General features: G+C 51.7%; 2 protein-coding genes across 2 annotated transcripts in view; one reads left to right on the top strand and one right to left on the bottom strand.

Annotated features, from left to right (window-relative positions):
- TTI1 (TELO2 interacting protein 1) overlaps window positions 1-4,889 on the top strand; it is a 105,542-nt gene extending 100,653 nt beyond the window's left edge. The window contains exon 8 of the mRNA XM_060189820.1: window positions 4,865-4,889. Within this exon, the coding sequence (XP_060045803.1) occupies window positions 4,865-4,874 (10 nt within the window). The 3' untranslated portion in view covers window positions 4,875-4,889. The remainder of the gene's footprint in view (window positions 1-4,864) is intronic.
- Window positions 1,149-19,341, bottom strand: part of VSTM2L (V-set and transmembrane domain containing 2 like) — a 34,725-nt gene continuing 16,532 nt past the window's right edge. The window contains exons 2-4 of the mRNA XM_007518452.3: window positions 15,811-15,980; window positions 13,450-13,500; window positions 1,149-2,514 (exon numbers count right to left, since the gene is read on the bottom strand). Coding sequence (XP_007518514.2) covers window positions 2,236-2,514; window positions 13,450-13,500; window positions 15,811-15,980 — 500 coding nt within the window. The 3' untranslated portion in view covers window positions 1,149-2,235. The remainder of the gene's footprint in view (window positions 2,515-13,449; window positions 13,501-15,810; window positions 15,981-19,341) is intronic.

Raw genomic sequence — 19,341 nt, 5'->3', positions numbered from 1 at the left:
ATATGGTATTAAGAATGACCTTACAATTACAGAAGCCAGACCTTCCACCTTCTGCACCCCATAAGGACCCTGGGTCCATACTCCCATGGGGTTAAAGAATAGGAAAGCTGGGAGTCCAGCAGTAGCGCAGCAGGTTAAGTGCAGGTGGCACAAAGCGCAAGGACCGGCGTAAGGATCCCGGTTAGAGCTCCCAGCTCCCCACCTGCACGGAATCACTTCACAGGTGGTGAAGCAGGTCTGCACGTGTTAGTCTCTCCCCCCTCTGTCTTTCCCTCCTCTCTCCATTTCTCTCTGTCCTATCCAACAACGACATTAATAACAACATTAATAACAACAACAATAACTACAACAATAAAAAAAAGTAGCAACAAAAGGGAAGAAAGGAAGGAAGGAAGGAAGAATGGGAAAGCTATCAGGGGAGGGGATGGAATACAGAGCTTTGGAATTAAACCCCTCTTATCCTATGGTCTTGTCAGTGTTTCCATTTTATAAATAAATAAATTTTTTTAAAAAAAGAATGACCTTAAAAGTCAGGATAGTGGCTACCCCTAAGAGGGAAGACAAGAGCATGATTAGAAGACATATTTTCTTTATTTTTATTTGATAAGACAGAGAGAGATTGAGAAAGGAAGGGGAGATAGGGAGGGAGAAAGAAAGATACTGGCAGTACTACTTCACCACTCACAAAGCTTTCCCTATGCATGTGAGGACCAGGGGCCTAAACCCAGGACCTTGCACATAGTAGTGTGTGTGCGCTTGACCTGGTGTACCTGGCGTAAGATGCATTTTCACATATGGTTGGGGAGGGAGGTCCTCTGGAGTGCTTGGCAGGCAGTGGTACACCCTTATTTGCTTTACCGCTCATGTATTCACAACACCCAGTGAACATGTTCTATATAGTCTATATATAGTCTCCTGTGCATGGGAGTATCTCTAAGTCAGAACAATTTAAGTGCCTGATAATTGCATTTCCCTTCAACCCCCCTTTCCCTGCCCCCACCTGCTCTTGTTCTTTGCTTGGGAATGGGTGGGACAAGATGTGAGGCAAAAACAGGATGGAGAAGGTTCCCAGGGAGGTGGGAATGTGGTCTTCCCCATTCCCAGCCCCCACACAGCTCCCAGACACACAGACACTACCCAGAGAGTGGTTGTTTGTTTTTAAACTGCTTTATTCGGGCTGGCTGGTAATCATGTATTGGATCAATTGTACAGGATTGCCCAAGGACCCGGGGCCAAGCCCCCTGCCTCCCCCTTACACCCCACTCCATTGATGAGGGGCAGCAAGAGGTCAGAGCCAGTTCCTAGTGGGTGCTGGGCCCATTAGAAATATTTACAAATCACCAGGAGGTGGGTATCCTCCCTGATCAGGAATTGTAAGGGACTTGGGGTTGGAGGCCCTTGGCTCCTGATATCCCAGGGCCTTGGGGTAGGGGAGTTAATATGGTCCCCAGAAGGAGCTGGGGCATCGGGAACTGGCAGAGGAGGGGCTCTTGGGAGAGCCTCGGAGACCCTGGAAGGGGTCCTGCTGGTGCAAAACTCTGCTGGGGCTACAGGGTCCCAGAACAAGGCCTCCTTCTGAGGGTAGAGAGCCTGGCAGCCTTCCTGGAGGGGGAGCTGATGTTTAGGTGTAAGGAGACTGAGGTCGAGGACCTCTGGGGGGCAGCATCGCACATCCCTCTCTCTAGACCCCTTAAGACCACCTTGCTAATGAGCCCCGGCCCCAGGGCAAGACCCTCCTGGGGGCTCGCACGCCATTTCCTGGCCAGGGACAAGACCCTCATTCTGCTGAGAGATTCAAGTGCAAGCAGGACCAGGGGTCACTGTCCACACCCCCAGGCCGAAGGAGGTGGTGGGGGGGCGGGTGACAGGAAGAAGGGAGAGTAAGGTGAGGAGGCCCGGCTGGGGACAGGATGGGGGAGCAAGCAAAGCAAAACACTGGACTCCACGGAAGCTGGTGACCCTAAGGGGGCGGCCTGCCGCGGCCTGACGCCCCGCCCAGCCTTGGGGTGGTCCTTCTCGGTGCCCAGAGCCACCTTGTCCAGCCAGGTCACCGCAGGGGTCTGGGGAGGGAGGGGCGGGCGGGGCTTGCATGCTGAGCCAAAGGGGGTGAGCGGGGCGGGGGGCCGCCGCGGGGGCCACAGGCCAGGGTTGGGGGGAGGTGTCGAGCATGGCAGCCCGCCCCCCCCATTGCAACGGCCCCCGTTGCACTGTGGACAGCGGGCGGGGCGGCTCAGTCTAGAGGCTGCAGGCCTCCTCGTCCAGCGAGCGCTTCCGCAGCTCCTTGCCCGGCTTGGGCGGCGGCGGCGGCGGCGCGGGCGCGGCGGGAGGGGCTTCGGGCAGGTGCAGGACCGAGTTCTCCCCAGGCTGCACCCGCAGGTAGGCCTTGACCTTGTGGTGCCGGGCCTTGCCGTCGCTGAAGTCGATCACCCGGCACTCGTAGGTGCCCTCGTCCGTGGGCTTCACCCGGGAGAGGCGCAGCTTATGGGAGATATTGCTGCCCACCACTTTGACCACCTGGGGGCGACAGAGAGACCGTGACCTGGGGATCTGGAGCGGGCGGGTGGGGGGCGCGGCAGCATGGGCAGCTCAGGCTGGGGATCCCACCCCCACCCAGGGCAGAGCCTCAAGACTTTCCTACTAGGATGATTGCAGGTTGACCGAAGAGAGCTTGGCACGAAGAGGACTGGGGAGGCAGTATGATGGTTATACAAAAAGACGCTCATACCTCAGGCTCTGAGGTCCCAGGTTCAATCCCCAGCACCACCACAAACCAGAACTCTGGTATCCATCTCATTAAAATAAATGAAAAAAATTTAATAGTAACAAAAGGAGGGGAGGGTTCAGGTCCTGGAACATGATGACAGAGGAGGACCTAGTGAGGGTTGTATTCTTATTTATTTTTTTTATATTTATTTTCCCTTTTGTTGCCCTTGTTGTTTTTTATTGTTGTTGTTGTTGATGATGATGTTGTCGTTGTTGGTTAGGACAGAGAGAAATGGAGAGAGGAGGGGAAGACAGAAAGATAGACACCTGCAGACCTGCTTCACCGCTTGTGAAGCGACTCCCCTGCAGGTGGGGAGCCGGGGCTCCAACCGGGATCCTTACTCCGGTCCTTGTGCTTTGTGTCACATGGGCTTAACCCATTGCACTACCGCCGGACTTCCAAGGGTTGTATTCTTATGTGGAAATGCTATACATATACAAACTATTGTATTTTATGGTCGACTGTAAACCATTAATCCCTCAATAAAGACATTTTAAAAATAGTAACAAAGAGAGGTGGGGATGGCACACCCAGTAGAGTGTACATGGCACCTCCCGCCCCCACCTACAGGGGGGGAGCTTCACCAGTAGTGAAGCAGAGCTGCAGGTGTCTCTCCTCCTCCCCTTCTCTCCCCCCATTGTTCTCTATTTCATTGTTTCTACAAAAAAAATTTTTTTTAAGTTGATCTGGAGTGTTGAAGTCCCATCAATGGCAAAACAAATAAATAAAAATAATTAAATAAAATAGCAACAAAGTGTGTAGGCAATTTTAATGTCCATCAACAGAAGAGAAAACTGAGCAGTGGTGCATGGGTCCAGTCAACAGAAAGCAGCACAGCAGGTGGAAGTGGGGCCGGAGGTTCTAACAGCCCATTCAGGAACAGGGGGACGGGGATGGCAGGTCAGACTTACTGTTGACAAGGTGTGGGAAAGGGCTCCTGAGACACCACGGATACCGCGGTGTTAACCAATGTTGCCTCCATTTAAACAAGAAGGAACTGGAAGGGGGATGTGGTAGCATGGGGGCTGGGTGAAAGTCAGTGGGGTTCAGTGCAAAGCCCCCCCCCCAGGGATGCCCTGTCTATGAATAAATGAATACAAATGCTCCAGGCCCCTGAGGACCCACATTAAAAAAAAAAAGTGGAACATCACAGATGGCAGAGCAATGCTTTTGTCTTTCTTTCTCCTTCCCTTCCCTCTCCTTCTCTCTTTCTTACACATAAAAAAAAATTTTTTTTTTTAGGTCCAAAAGGAATATCCCAGTGATAGCTAACCAGACTCTTGCCTGAGACTCCAGAAGTCCCAGGTTCAATCCCTGGCACCACTATATATATGCCAGAGTGGTGCTCTGGTTTCGCTCTCCTGAAAACAAACCTTAAAAATAACAATACCGGGAGTCGGGCAGTAGCACAGCGGGTTAAGCTCAGGTGGTGCAAAGCGCAAGGACTGGCATAAAGATCCTGGTTCGAGCCCCTGGCTCCCCACCTGCAGGGGAGTCGCTTCACAAATGGTGAAGCAGGTCTGCAGGTGTCTATCTTTCTCTCCCCCTCTCTGTCTTCCCCTCCTCTCTCCATTTCTCTCTGTCCTAGCCAACAACAAGGACATCATTAACAACAATAATAACTACAACAATAAAAACAAGGGCAACAAAAAGGGAATAAATATTTTAAATAAATAAATAACAATATTGGCTTGGGGGGTGGGCAGAAAGATAGCTCACTGGTTAAGGTGCCTTCATTACCATGATGCAACCTAGGTTCAGCCCTGGTACCATATGAAAGATACTTTGGCCACCGAAGAAACATTGGTGCTATAGTGTGTGCGTTTAAAACTGACAGGAGTGAACACAGAGCCCTCAGGGCCCCTGGTCTCAAAGGCTAAGCTCAGGGGAGAGCTGCAGACCCCAGGAGAGACTGCAGGGTGAATGCTCAGCTTAGTCTGAATTGTGCTGTTTCTAAAAAAAATTTAATCACAGATCCATCGGGATGCTAATAAATGTTCACTCTGGCTATGGAAAGCAAGAGTGTCTGTAATATTTGTCTTTGGCTTTTTTGCTTATTTATTTGATTGGGGTTTTTAATCTTTTTTTTTTTTCTCCCAGCTCTGCTTAGTGCTATTAGTGGTGCCAGAGATGGAACCTGGGACTTCTTGAAGGCAAGTCCTGTGTGTTACCAATGTGTTATTTGACCTCTTCAAATTTTATTTTGACAGTGAAATGTAAACTCATACACAGTAAAGTGCACATAGCTTGCTTACACAAGTTAATGAAATCTTACTCATGGGGGCTGGGCAGTAGAGCACAGACACACAAGGACCCAGGTCCAACCCCCACTCCCCTACCTGCAGGGGGGACACTTCACAAGTGATGAAGCAGGTCTGCAGGTGGTCTCTCTCTCTCTCTCTCTCTCTCTCTCCTCTATCTCCCTCTCCCCTCTCAATTTCTCTTTGTCCTATCAAAATAGAATAAATAAATAAATAAATCTTACTCATGTGTATCCTGTGTGACCTCCATCTAGAGCAAGGCAGGGAACATCTATGGCCCCAGAGAGCGTACCCTCCCCTGCAGTCCACACAAGGGTTAAGCACTACTCCGACTTCTGTCACCAGAGACTAGTTTTGCCTCATGTGCGGCTTCTCCCACACAACAGAGTAGCAATGAAATCCCCTCACCCTATGTGGCAGCATGACTCAGACTGTTCTTTTTCAATGCCAGTGTAGTATTTTGTCATATGAATGGGCCAGAACTTGTCTCTCCAGCCACTTGTTGATGAACATTTGTATAGCATCCAGATTAGTGAGTTTATGAATAAATCTGCTATTAAAGCCACCATGTGTTTTTTTTTCCCAGTTAAAAGAGAAAAAGGAGTTATACAAGGTCTGTTATTGAGAGAGCTGGGTAAAGGGGAACAAGGGACTCAATGATTTAATCTGGCAACTTTCTATGAGCTCACAAGTCAAAAGTTTAAAAAGGGAGGGAGTGGGCTGGGGGAGATAGCATAATGTTTATTTAAAAGATTTTCCAGACTGAAGCTCCGAGGTTCCAGGTTAAATCCCCAGCCCCTCCATAACCCAGAACTGAGCCATGCTCCAATCTCTTTTTCTCATTAAAATAAACAGAATTCTTTAAATAAATAAATAAATAAGTGAGAAGGAGGGGGAGTTGGGCCTATGGAGACAGATGGTGTGAAGGGGCTTCTATCCTCCCTGGCCCCTTCGCTGCTCCTCCCAAAAGCCAAGCTCATTGTGACCCCATGGTCTTTGTACATGTTGGGTGCTGTTCCCCATCTCTCAACCTGGGTGCTATTACCCGTATCTTTATCAGCTTGACTCCCGTTCATTCATATACATCACCTCTTCCAGGAAACCTCCCACTACAACTCTGTTTATTTTCTTCATAGCAGTCGTCACAATTTGAGAAACATTAAATTCATGCCTCTGTTGACTTGATTTTTGTTTTCTCTCTGGTTAAACTATAAACTGCAGGGCTGAAGTGTTCTGTTTGCTGCAGTGACTAACAGAAGGGCTGATATCCTGTAACATGGGCTGAATGAATGAAACTTACTCATATCCCTTCTCCCTCCACATGAAATGGCCCCCAGCTATCATGGCAGTTAGAGATCAGAGACACTTGCTTCTCCCCCCTCTGCCAATGGAGAGCCAAGGCTGTGAAGAAGAGACTTTGCCATAGTCACTGAGTCAGTGACTGGTAGAGCTCAGAACAGAAGCCAGAGCTGCCTCCATGTGTTTAACTCTCCAAGTGGAGCCACAGGACTGTAGAGGGCCGCCCAGGCCTGGCCAAGCCAGAGGGGTTCCCCAAACTCCAAGAAGGAAGAGGGCCCTGCCAGCCTCCCTAACTCTGAACCCCTGGCCCCCCTGGAGGACAGAATCATGGGCACGGGGACCGGCACCAGCAGAATGTCCCCACAGCAAGGCGAGTAACTCTCCTAGCTGCCACCTACCCTGTGTGGGCACCTCTTCCCAGTGCCCAGCTGGGCCCAGTTGGAGGCCACCAGCCCTGCTGATTCTGTCACCTCTGACCAAGGGCACCGAGAGGTCCTCTGGCCCCGCCACACTCTCTCGGAGATGGTGTTGCAAATGCACAGCGGGGAGCGAATTACCTCAACATCTGTTTCCCTCACGGTTATTAATTATCCTTCATTTGTCAACCCTACAAGGCGCTAATGGAGTAATAATGCGAAGCGCTGGGAGCAGCCACTCCTTGGGAGGAGGGAGCGCCAGGCATAGCCCACCCCCTGCCCACACCCCCACCCTGCCTCCTGGAGGGCTCCAGCCTGGCTCTCAGGGGCCCTCAATTCCCCAGCCTTCCCCCCACCAGCCTCTGAAAGAGCCAGAGTGGAGGGCAGGGAGTACTGCCACAGGTCCTAGGGCCAGGGTCTGACCTGGACAGGGACCCTACTTTGGCCTCAGTCCTCCTGGGCTGGACTTAATCCATTCGCTGCACAAGCACATATCGAGTGCCTTGGCTGGGCACCGCCGTGAAGCAGCCCAATGCACGCAGTGCCCGCATCACGCAGTTTCCAGGGAACCCAGACCTCAACCCACAACCCAACGGATTGGTGAGCTGGTTCCCAGCGAGACAAAGGGAAGGGCAATCTGGACAAGACAAACAATCAAAATGAAAACACCCACAGGGTAGCACAGTAGGTTAAGTGCACATGGCGCGAAGCGCAAGGACCAGCGTAAGGATCCCGGTTCGAGCCCCTGGCTCCCCACCTGCAGGGGGTCGCTTCACAAGCAGTGAAGCAGGTTTTCAAGTGTCTTTCTCTCCCCCTCTCTGACTTCCCCACCTCTCTGGAGCCGGTGACCTGTGAGGTGCCATGCCAGAGCTTTGTGCATCATGCCTGAACTTCACAACAGAGCCAGAGAGACGGGCACCTAATGGGACACTCATCTTGCATGCCCAGGGCCCTGGATCAAGTCCCGATACCACATGGGAGGTACTATGGCACTGGAGGATGCTTTACTACTTCCTGGCAGTGTTTCTCCCTCTCTACCTGAACAACAGGTGAACCTGAGTGGTGAATCTGTGCAGATGCAGAGCCTGGGTTCAGATAATCCTCGTGGTACGCCCTGCCCACATACCCACAGCAGGGGAAACTGAAGCTCAGAGAGGTGATATGATATGCCTCAGGCCACCCAGCTGGAAACAGACATCAGGCTGTAAGCATGTCTTGGGAAGCATCCAATGGCCTATCTCTCTAGCATTTCCATCTTGTTTCCTAGGCCCTCAGCTCTCTCTGCTGTGCCTGTTTAGAGGCACATGCCTCTTCTTGGGGGCTGCAGGAGCGGCCTGCTAGATCTCATTATTCGCAAACTGGGCAGAAACTCCTGCAACCCCCCCCCCCCCCCCCCGCTCTCCATCATGACCACAGAGGCCCCAGGAAGAGCCCCCGCCACTGCGGCCTGGCTGTAAATCATAATCACCTCAATGCCGGCATCGACAGCCTTAGCTGTGCAATTAAGCACCTAATTACGCTGAAAGAGACAAGGCGAGGCCGCACCATGACCACACTCGGCCTCCTCCCAGCTTGCCCATGGCCCAGTCCTTTCCCACAAAAGGTGGGGACACCTGCATCCCTCGCCCACCATCAAGTGGGCTGGCTGGAGTCTTCCCCCACCTGGGCCAGGAAGGCTGGCTGGTGCCTGTGGGTGTCCATGGTGATGGACCTTCCCTGGTAGGAAGTGGGAAACAAAGGGTCCATTCCCCCAGACAGGGACTGCTCTGAGCTTGAATGTTATCCAGCTTTTGGGGCTTGGATGAGAGGAGGCAGGATCAAGGGGAGGGACAGAGAACAGCCCCCATGTGTCTGGGGACAGAGATACCAGAGCCATGGTGACCTTGAAAAGGTACCTTGAACAGAGTTTTCAGCATGAGAACCAAAGGAGGGAGCTAGAGCCTGAAAAAGTTACCCCAGAGGGAGTCGGGCGCACATGGCACGAAGTGCAATGACCTGCGTAAGGATCCCGGTTCGAGCCCCCGGCTCCCTACCTGCAGGGGAGTCGCTTCACAGGTGATGAAGCAGGTCTGCAGGTGACTATCTTTCTCTCTCCTTCTCTGTCTCCCCTCCTCTCTCCATTTCTCTCTGTTCTATCCAACAATGATGACATCAACAACAATAATAACTACAACAATAAAACAACAAGGGCAACAAAACGGAATAAATAAATAAATATAAAAGAAACAAGAACAGAAAGTAAAACTTGAACTGGCTGGGTGTATTGCACCAAATTAAAGAACTCTGGGGAAGGGAGGCAGGGAGAGGTGTGGGGGAGGGGAGATTTTAGGTCCTGATACATAATAATGGATCTAATTTGGGAGTGAGTGTTTTGCAGACACCTATCTTGGTAAGATGAGAAATTGCACCAATGTGCCAACAACTGTACTGTAAACTGTTAACCTCCCAATAAAAAATAATAAAGAAAAAAAGGGGGGCCAGGCAGTGGTGCACCGGGTTAAGTGCACATAGTATGAGGCACAAGGGCCCATGCAAGGATCCCAGTTTGAGCCCCTGGCTCCCCACCTGCAGGGAGGTTGCTTCACAGAGTAGTGAATCAAGTCTGCAGGTGTCTATCTTTCTCTTCCCCTCCCCTCTCAATTTCTCTTTGTCTTATCCAATAAAATGGAAAAAAATGGCCGCTAGGAGCAGTGGATTCCTAGTGTAAGCACAGAACCTCAGTGATAACCCCGGAGGCAAAAAGAAAAGGAAGAAAAAAGGATTGGGGATCATCTTTCTTTATAAAAATGGTTAAGGGAAAATTAACTTAAATTCTAGCACAAAGAGAATTAGTTAGATTCAAAGAAAACCATTCAGAACTTGAAAACGGCCATCAGGCAGGAGATTCTACCTGAGGCGAAGGCCCAGGAAGAGAGAGAAAGAGAGAGAGAGTATGTGTGTGTTGGGGGGGAGGGGCAATCAAGCTTCCAGGTGCAGCACTTCCAGGCCGGGGGGGGGGGGGGGGGGGGGGGTCCTTCCCCAGCCCCAAGTTAAAGGAAATAATTCCGGGAAAGCATTCATGCTGACCCCTGACATATGGTGGGCACTCAATAACCATCAGCCACTCTATTATTATTGTGATCATTGCCATTACATCACAGACCTGTCCCCCTGCACAGATGCTCACCCCACCAGACGCTGGCTTTTCTCATCCTTTTGCAGCAGAGAAGCTGGGCCTCCCCCATGGCCAACCCCACCCTCACTCAGGGAACAGGATTCATGGGGTTTGTGAAAGTCAATTCTAGTATAGCCACCATCACTCAACATGGCAGAGCCCAGAGACCTTCCCTGTTTCCTGGTGTCCTTGAACAATCTACAGACAACAGTAGGGGAAATGGGCCACAGGGATGCAGCTAAGCTGTAGCTTGGGTGCAGCACCTGTGATAAGACCCATGGCTGTCACGGCAGCCCCAGGAGGGCCTTGGAGCTGGAGGAATACAGCAGTTTGTCAGTGCACTGCCCTGCAAGCCTGAGGACTTGGGAGTGGGGGAGTGTTCAGGTTCCATCCCCACCACCACCTTATGCCAGAGCTGAGCAGTGCTCTGGTCCTTGTGCAAGTTCTCTCTCGCTTGCTCTCACTCTCTTTCTCCTCTGTCAGCCTCTTTACCCCATAATAAATAAATATATTTTTATCATTGCTGAGACTTCATTACTCTGGGGTGACACTTTTTAATATTTTTTAAAATCTATTTATTTATTTTCCCTTTTGTTGACCTTGTTTTTTATTGTTGTTGTTGTTGTTGTTATTGATGTCGTCGTCATTGTTAGGACAGAGAGAAATGGAGAGAGGAGGGGAAGACAGAGAGGGGGAGAGAAAGCCACTTGCTGACCTGCTTCACCACTTGTGAAGCGACTCCCCTGCAGGTGGGGAGCCGGGGGCTCGAACCGGGATCCTTTACGCAGGTCATTGCACTTCGTGCCATGTGCGCCCGACTCCCTTTGGGGTAACTTTTTCAGGGAGAGAGAAAAGAGGGGGTGGGAAGAGGTCAACACCAAAGCTTTTCCCAGTGCCACAGAACTCCCATTTGCTGTGCCGGGGGCTTGAACCTGGATCATGTATGTGGCAAAGCAGGCACCCCCCCAGGTGAGCCATATTGCCAGACCTAGTAAACAAATAAATCCCCCCCTCCCCACAAAAAAAAATCAAATGAGGGTCCCAAGCATTAAAAGTCAGGAGCAGTTCTGTTGCAATCTGCATTTGTAAAAGAGATGGGACACTGGACACTGCCTGGCTCAGGTGGCTTCTGCAGATCCAGCACCGGGTCCCACAGCTCCCGAGTGAGCCTCTTCACCCACCTGCACGGTGACGCGGGCTGGCACTGCATGTGGGAGTTTCTGGGCATCAAAACCCATGTCTGACCACTGGCCTGGGTGTGTGTGTGTCAGAGAGAGAGTTGTCTCATCAATAGTTACTGGGCACTACGACCTGCCATACATGGTGCTGGGCTCGGGAACTGTGACAGTGGCTCAGGCAGGCATGGTTCCAGCCCCAATGACTCCAGTACAGCCGACCTTGAATAACAAATGAAGGGGTCTTAGGGGACAGGGGCACCAACACTGCATATAACTTACAACTTCCCTTCACCTCCACAGGCTCCATCATGTCAACCAACGGACATTCATGATGGCTGATTCCATGGAGGTGCAAATCTGCATAAGTGGGCCCATGTTGACCGAAGGTCAACTGTACTCACATAAGTGGATAATGACAGAGGGAGTGCAGCCAGCAAGGGAAAGGGACAACAGCTAAACCATAGGGAGGGGAGCTTCTCTGAGCTGAGCTCTAAGAGGAAAAGAGAAAATATCAAATCTCTCAGTGGAAAGACATAGAAGAGATCCCAGAGGGGGAGCCGGGCAAGTAGCCCTGAGCCTGGAAGGCCACAGAGTCAAGATGGCACCTTCAGGTCACTAGTCACTGCAGGTCAGCAGGTACCAGGGAGTCTGCATTTCAGGAGGCTCATTCATCCTGTGATACCCTCTGGACCAGGAGGTGGGTCTGTTGTCTGCCTGTGGTTTCCTAAGCAGACCCCTGAGCCCCAGCTGGTACAGGAACCGTAAGGGGACTGGGGGCAGGAGAGTCACTGCCCAATCATGCCAAGCTCATTTATTTTATTTAACTAATTAGCATCTTGGCATTCCCCTCACGTGGGCCTCAGCAGCCTTGAATTCTAATCCTCTAAATCAATTAGATTATTTTCTTCTTTGCCTTAAACCCCAAACAAAATCATGAGAGAGAGAGAGAGAGAGAGAGAGAGAGTGTGTGTGTGTGTGTGTGTGTGTGTGTGTGTGTGTGTGTGTGTCAGGATGAGCAGGGTGTATTAATACACGGAGAGATTTCAACCTACCCAGGCTTCACTGTTTGGACAAGAAGATTGGTCAGGAGTGTAAAGTGAGCAAATGGGAAGCTGGAAATGGTAGGAATTTCCACATTCTACCTGGAAAGGCCCTGGGCCAGACAGTGCACTCACTCAGGGCTTTGTAATCCCACCTGCCCACCCAGCTCTTTCCTGAGCTCTAAGGCACCTTCTCGTGGGCCTTCTTCCTGCTTCCACTCTGCCAACTCCAGAGACCTCAGGGCATCTGCTTACCCTTGTGCCCCTCTTTGTACTGTGACTTTGTGGCTCAGCTCCCAGTATCTCTGTGCCTGAATGGACCTTGGGGGTCCTGAGGTTCCCCCATAAGTCCTCGAAAAGTTGGAAAGGCAGCAGAAAAGAGTTTCTTTGCTGTACACAAATACACGCACGTGCTATTAGTGCCCTGTGGGAACCTGCATCTTCTTAGTGTGTTACTCGTGAATTCCCAGACTCCTGCAAGGCTGGCTTTATCTACCCAGTCAGCCTGGCCCCATGGCCAATGCTGGCCCCCTGTCTTCAGTGAGCTCTTCCCTTCTATTTCCTTTCTCAACTTTGTTGCTTCTAGGCCCAGCTTTGGTGCCTCTGCCCAAAGCAAGCAAATAGACCAGGGTTACTCCCTGAGCCCTTGGGGTCCACCTTCCGCCCCCATTCCAGCACAGACTGGAGACTTGCAGCCGGAAATAGTTGTCAGCCACCTTATGAACAGCAGCAAACCTCTGATCCCTCTAAGCCTCTGCTGCCTGAACTGGCCTGGAGAATGGGTGTGTCTGGCCTTTCCCTTCAGTGTTAACACAACTGTAAAATAAGGCCATGCTGAAGATGGCCAGGTCAGTCCTGATACCCTTCCACGCACGATAGCTCCCTTCACACACACCCACTGCCTGCCCAGCCCCAGGAGCCAGATGCCCCAAGGGATCATGACATGCTCTAGCAGTCAGCCAGGGTAGGCCAGGAGAAAGTCCTGTCTCCCATATAAGCAATGTTGCTGACACACGACCAAGCAGCAGGGCCACACACAGCCTTAGCCCCGACAGGAGAGAATGCACATCCTCTCTCTCTCTCCCTCTCTCTCTCTCTGTCATTTTTTTTTTTTTGCTCCTGTCATTCATGGACTTGAAACTCATCTCTGGCTTTTAAAAACCAGAGTGGAGTCATTTTTCTCCCTCTCCTCCACCATGACCCTCTCGCCTTCTTTAGCTGCTACTCCATCTTCTTGCCCAAGCTCCCTGCTGAACTGGACCAAAAAAGATTAAAAAAAAAAATTACAGCTGTGTTCTCCATTAGAGCCCTTTTGAGAAGTCATTATCAAAACTCACACTTATTTTGGTCGCGTCCTTCCCTGCGTCTTCCTGCTGAGATGCTTTTAGCTGTTGGGAGCAGAGAGGGTGGAGGGGAGAGAGCAGAGACAAGGCGTTAGCATGGGGGCTGGGGCTGGGGGTGAACTACAACTAAGATTTTACTGAGGCTGCAGGGGTGCTCTGGGTGTCCATAGGTCTGGAGCTGGGGGTCTCTCGGCTCTGAGTTTGCTTCAGGGATGGGTGTGAGGCCGCAAAGGAAGATAAAGTGACCTCCCAAGTGAGGGAAATGTTCAGGGGTGGGGGGTGTCTGTGAACAGGTGAATAGCTGAGTCTGTAGTTATGTCTGCAGACATGTATGTGAATTTTCTGTAAGTTGTGGTCCAGGGGGTGGCACAGTAGATAAAGCACTGGACTCTCAAGCATGGGGTCCTGAGTTCAATCCCTGGCAGCAGATGTACCAGAGTGATGTCTGTTTTTTTTTTCTCTCTTCCTACCTTTCTCATTAATAAATAAATAAATTTATTTTTTATTTTATTTGCCTCCAGAGTTATTGCTGGGGCTTGGTACCACTGCTCCTGGATACTATTTTTTTCCCTTTTTGTTGCCCTTGTTGTTTTATCGTTGTTGTGGTTATTATTATATTATTATTATTATTGATGTCACTATTGTTGGATAGGACAGAGAGAAATGGAGAGAGGAGGGCAAGACAGAGAGAGGGAGAGAAAGATAGACACCTGCAGACCTGCTTCACCGCTTGTGAAGAGAACACCCCTACAGGTGGGGAGCCAGGGACTCGAACCGGGAGACTTAGCCCGTTCCCTGCACTTTGTGCCATGTGCGCTTAACCTGCTGTGCTACCGCCTGACCCCCATAAATAAAATACTTTTTAAAATGTTCTGCGTTTTCAGACGTGTCACACAGAAGAGCCTGTGTTCACAGCAGACACTGTGGAGTCTGCAAATCCTGCAATTCTGCTTAAGGGCTGCCTCCCCACCCCCCACCCCACCCCAGGAGTCTTCTGCATAGGAGAGGAGGCTCCAGTGGGGGGGAGTCAACACTCCCATGAGCAAGGGCTTGTGTTTGTGTGAATTTCACCAACATGTGTGAGCATGTTCACAAAGGTGTGCAAATGCACTCACACACCTGCAGGGGTGCAGATCTGTGTGTCTGAATATTATTATCTCTGTGTGTGTGCTTGTGTAAGAGTGGGTGTGTTGGGCTGGGAGGTTGCCCAGTGGACAGAGCGCTGAACTTGTGTGTGGTCTTGAGTCTGATCCCTAGCATCACATATGACAGAGTGATGCTCTGGGGTGTTCATTCTCTCTCTCTCTCTCTCAGTAATAAATGTTTAAGAATGAAAAGCGTCTTGGTTGAGATTCCCCCAGAAGCAGGCCTAGTGACAGTGATTCAGTAGTGAGTAGTCTATTTGGAAGGTGATTCCCAGGAAGCAGGAGTGGGGGGTTGAAACCAAAAAGGGAAAGGAGGACTAAGGAGGTGACTCAACATTAGAGCCCTCGTGAAGAGGTCCTGGGCTGGAGCCCCTGCACCACCAAAACTAGTGGGGTGGGGGAGGTGGAAGAGGACAGTCAATTACTAGATAGGTTATTAAAACAGCTGCTGGGGAGATATCATAATGGTTCTGCTTTAGACTTTAATGCCTAGGTTCTGATGTTCCAGGTTCAGTCCCCAGCACCACCACAAGCCAGAGCAGAGCAGTGCTCTAGTCTCTGTTGCTCTGTACTAGGCACCTCACAAAGAGGGTCTAGAATCCTATCAGCCATGCTAATTGCATGAGGGAGCTGGGGTATTTATGCTCCTGTCTGTACTGGTGGGTTCTATTGTCCTGAGAATAGAGACAGAATACCCCTCAGGCAGAGAAATAGAGCTTGGCAGCAGTGGGACCCCACGTGGTGGCTGGGGCACCGTGGGCATCCATGCTCCAGTGGTGTGCACACATGCCTGTGTCCCTGGGTCCAAATGTGATGTGACGAGGCTATAGGTGTATGTCTGCACATCTGTGAAGGACATGCATTCGTGCACATATATGCAGGGCGCTTGGTGACACAGCTGCCTGTGCAGCATGGAGAGAAGGAGAGTGGGTCAGCAGGCCTGCCTTGCCTGGCCCTCCAACCTCAGTTTCCCCACCTGTTCACTGGAGGGAAGGACTGTGCAGATGGAAGGTTCTTCCTTCTGGAACCTTCCCATGTACTCAGCCCAGGTCCACTCCCAGCCCAGCACACAATCTCCATTTCAAGGAGAGGGGAGGGAGACTCGGTGCTGCCAGGCCAGAGCTGATGCCCACACCCTTCAGCCAGTGGAGGGACAGAGACAGCCCTCCCCAGGGAGCCCACAGCACAGCCCCCGCATCTCAAGCGGTACCTGGTTCGAAGCCCAGGCCTGCTTGTCAGTCCAATCCCTGCGGCTGCGCTGGTACCACCACTGGATCTCCAGCGAATAGGAGGGGGAGCCGCTGCCCCGGAAGGAGCAGGCCATCTCCACGTCCTCGCCTGTCCGTGCCGTCATGTCGTGGGGCGTCTCTGTGAACAGGGCTGCGCAGAGAAGTGAGGAAGTTCAGGAGACACTGGGGAGGCACGGGGCAGGTGGAGGAGGGGAAAGGTGGAGCAAGTAGGAGCAAGTAGGAATGGCCTGGCACAGGTTGAAGGTGAGGGACCCAGAGAAGCTCAAGGAGCCAGCGTAGGGGCGTGTAGCTGTCCTAGAAGACTCAAGGGGAGGAATGAGTGGGCCCCAGGCTGGGCCTCTGCCCCAGTGTAAGACTAGGGAGAAGGCTCCCCTTTTCTGGAATCCTTCCAGCTCTCCCAGCCAACCCCCACTCCCACTACCCACTCCAGGGAACCACCCCATTGCTGCAGTAGGGAGCACCCCAGCCAGCATGGCTTCTGCAGGGCCAGATCAGACCTGGTCACCATCTTCTCAGAACCTTCTCCTGGATCCCTGGGGTCCAGGTGGGGGTCAGACCTGCCCATTGCCCAGGGTCTGTTCTCTGTCCCTGGAAATACAGTTCTCTTCCCCACCCCACCCCTTACTTCACCCTGGCTGTCCCCAGTGCCTAAGTGTTCTTCCTTTGGTCCTGCTTTGCTTGTTAAGTTGTTCCAAACTCAGCTCAAACTTGACCTTCTCGGGGCCAGGGCAATGGTGCACCTGTTTGAGCACATATGGTATCACACACAAGGACCTGGGTTCAAGCCCTCATCCCCCACCTGCATGGGGGATGCTTCATGAGTAGTGAAGCAGATCTGCAGGTGTCTGTCCCCTGCCTCACTCCGTCTATCCCTCTCTTCTCATTCAATTTCTCTCTGTCCTATAAAGAAGAAAGAGAAGGAGAAGAAGAAGGGGAAGAAGAATGAGAAGCAGAAAAGCGGGAGTCAGGTGACAGCGCAACGGGTTAAGCGCATGTGGTGCAAAGCACAAGGACGGGAGTAAGGATCCTGGTTCAAGCCCCTGGCTCCCCACCTGCAGGGGAGTTGCTTCACAGGCGGTGAAGCAGGTCTGCAAGTGTCTAACTTTCTCTTCCCCTCCTCTCCATTTCTCTCTATCCTGTCAAACAATGACAACATCAATAACAACAACAACAATAATAATAACTAAAACAACAAGGGCAACAAAAGGGAAAATAAATAAATTAAAAAAAAGAATTTTAAAAAAGAAAAGAAAAGCTTAACCCTCTCAGAGCTTATTTTTTAAAGTTAATTTTTATATATAGTTTAAAATAGTGGTCCAGTATTTTTCCCATTTTATTCAATAGGACAGAGAGGAAATTAAGAGGGGAGGGGGAGGGAGAGAGAGAGAGAGAGAGAGACACCTGCAGACCTGCTTCATTGTTTGTGAAGGGACCCCAGGGATTTGAACCTGGGTCCTTGTGCAATCACAAGTCCTTGCACATATTACTATATGCACTTAATTGGGTGCGCCATCACCCAGCCCCCCTCAGAGCTTATTCTTAAAAAAATTATATATATATATAATTTGTTTTGTTTTCACTGGGGCTCCACGCTCGAGGCTGACATTTTCAGACAGAGAGACACCACAGCACCAGAGCCTCTTCCAGTGCAGCAATATTCACATGGGTGCCAGAGCTTGGTAACACATGCACTTAACCAAGTGTGCCACCACCTGGGGCCCCAGCAAAGCCTATGTAGCAAAGGTGAATGCTGTTTGAATGAGTGAACACATGGTAGTGCCGGGCAAGGTGTGAGGTACCTGTCTTCCTAACAAGTTCCAGGTGGGAGGGGCCTCCCCCAACCCTTGCCTCACTTCCCAGGTACTTGGGACAAATGTCTGTTATTATTTTTTAAAGATTTATTTTCGTGAGCGAGAAAGAAGCACCATAGCACACTGTTCAGCCCTGGCTTACAGTGGCGGGGGCAAGGATTGAACCTGCAGCCTCTGGAGCCTCAGGTATGCAAATCCAGTGTATAATAATAGCTCAGTTTCCAGGGAGGCCTGTGGGTCCTGCCTCCAGAACACTCTAGGGTTGGGCCACGCCTCCCGCAGGGTCCTCCCTGGCCTGCCTCAACTTCCGGTCCTCCCTAGCAACTTGCTTCCAACGGCTTTTTGGCAAAACACAGGTGGTCAATCCCCTCCCTTTTCTCCTCAAAACTCTCCCATGGCCCCTGGTCTCCCTCATGGGGCAGCCGGATTGAAGCCGATGGCTGGGCTGTGGCCAGACTCCTCCTTGCTGGTGACAGCAGCTGCTTTCCCCCTGGTCCACTGTCTGCTGACTATGGGGGCTTCCTTGCTATTCTTCGGTCATTATACAACTCCAGGGCCCTTACCTAGAACTCTCTCCCTCCAGAATCTCACACAGCTCCCTCTGCCCTGCCTCTGTTCTAAGGCCAGCCGGTTGGTGAAGCCTCTCCTGAGCATCTCAACCTCCCCTGGTGCACAGGACTGGGTGGGCTCCCCAGGCCCTGAGCCTGAGTGACAGGAGGGGCTGGGCCTGATCAGAGTGAGCTGCTGCCTCTAGTCTTGGGGTGGCCACATCCGGCCTTAATCCACCGCTCCTCCCCCACCCCCAGCACCAGGGGCTCTTTGCAAAGGTGCCAGAGTGTGTGTGGGGTGGGGGGGGGGGCGAGTGGAGAATGGCCCTCTCAGATCCTGCCTAGACAGGCTTAGTTGGGCTGGGCTAAGGGAGGCCCCCTCAGAGTTGCCCTAACTTCAGGGGCAGAGAGTGCAGTGACTCTGCAGGACAAGTAAGGAGACAGAAGGCTGAGCATTTGCTGGCACAGCCAAGCCCCCCTGCTCACAGGCAATGGGGTGCAGACCTGCCTCAATAAGGCCCCAAGGGAGAAGCCACATTGTAGGAAGGCAAAGGTCTGGGAGTCAGGGGTGGAGTACCAACAGACTTGCTCTGTGATGGGGGAGACTTGCTCTGTGATGGGGGAGAAACAGAGGTGGCAGTCAGCTGAGGTAAAGAACAAACACCTCATCACAGACCCCTGCAAGCCTCAACCCGGCTTTGACCTAGCACGTTATGATTGGGCCCTCCTCAATCGCTATCGAACAGGCCATGGCCGGTGCGCCACTATGTTCCATCGCTGGGGAGCCAGAGACGACCCGAACTGCCCCTGCGGCTACAGACAGACTATGACCCACATAGTCAACGACTGCCACCTCTCCAGATTCAAAGGAGGTCTCGAAACTTTACATCAGGCTCATCCTGACGCTGTTGACTGGCTACGGAAGAAGGGCAAACGCTAGAAGAAGAAGAAGGGGAGACTCTCCATTGCAGCCGCATCTGTTCCTCTATAGAGGGGGCAGCCTCACAAGCCCAGGCAGTGAAAGGGACCAGTGACCTGAGGGTCGACCCTTGGGCACTAGGAAGGCCAGGTTGCCAGATACTGAGGGGGAGGAGGTGGTATGTCAGGCCCAGCCCTGAACGATGGGAGGATA

This window comes from Erinaceus europaeus, chromosome 1 (assembly GCF_950295315.1).
Source record: "Erinaceus europaeus chromosome 1, mEriEur2.1, whole genome shotgun sequence".
In the NCBI taxonomy this organism is placed as follows: domain Eukaryota; kingdom Metazoa; phylum Chordata; class Mammalia; order Eulipotyphla; family Erinaceidae; genus Erinaceus; species Erinaceus europaeus.
This window is presented reverse-complemented; position numbering and strand designations above follow the sequence as displayed.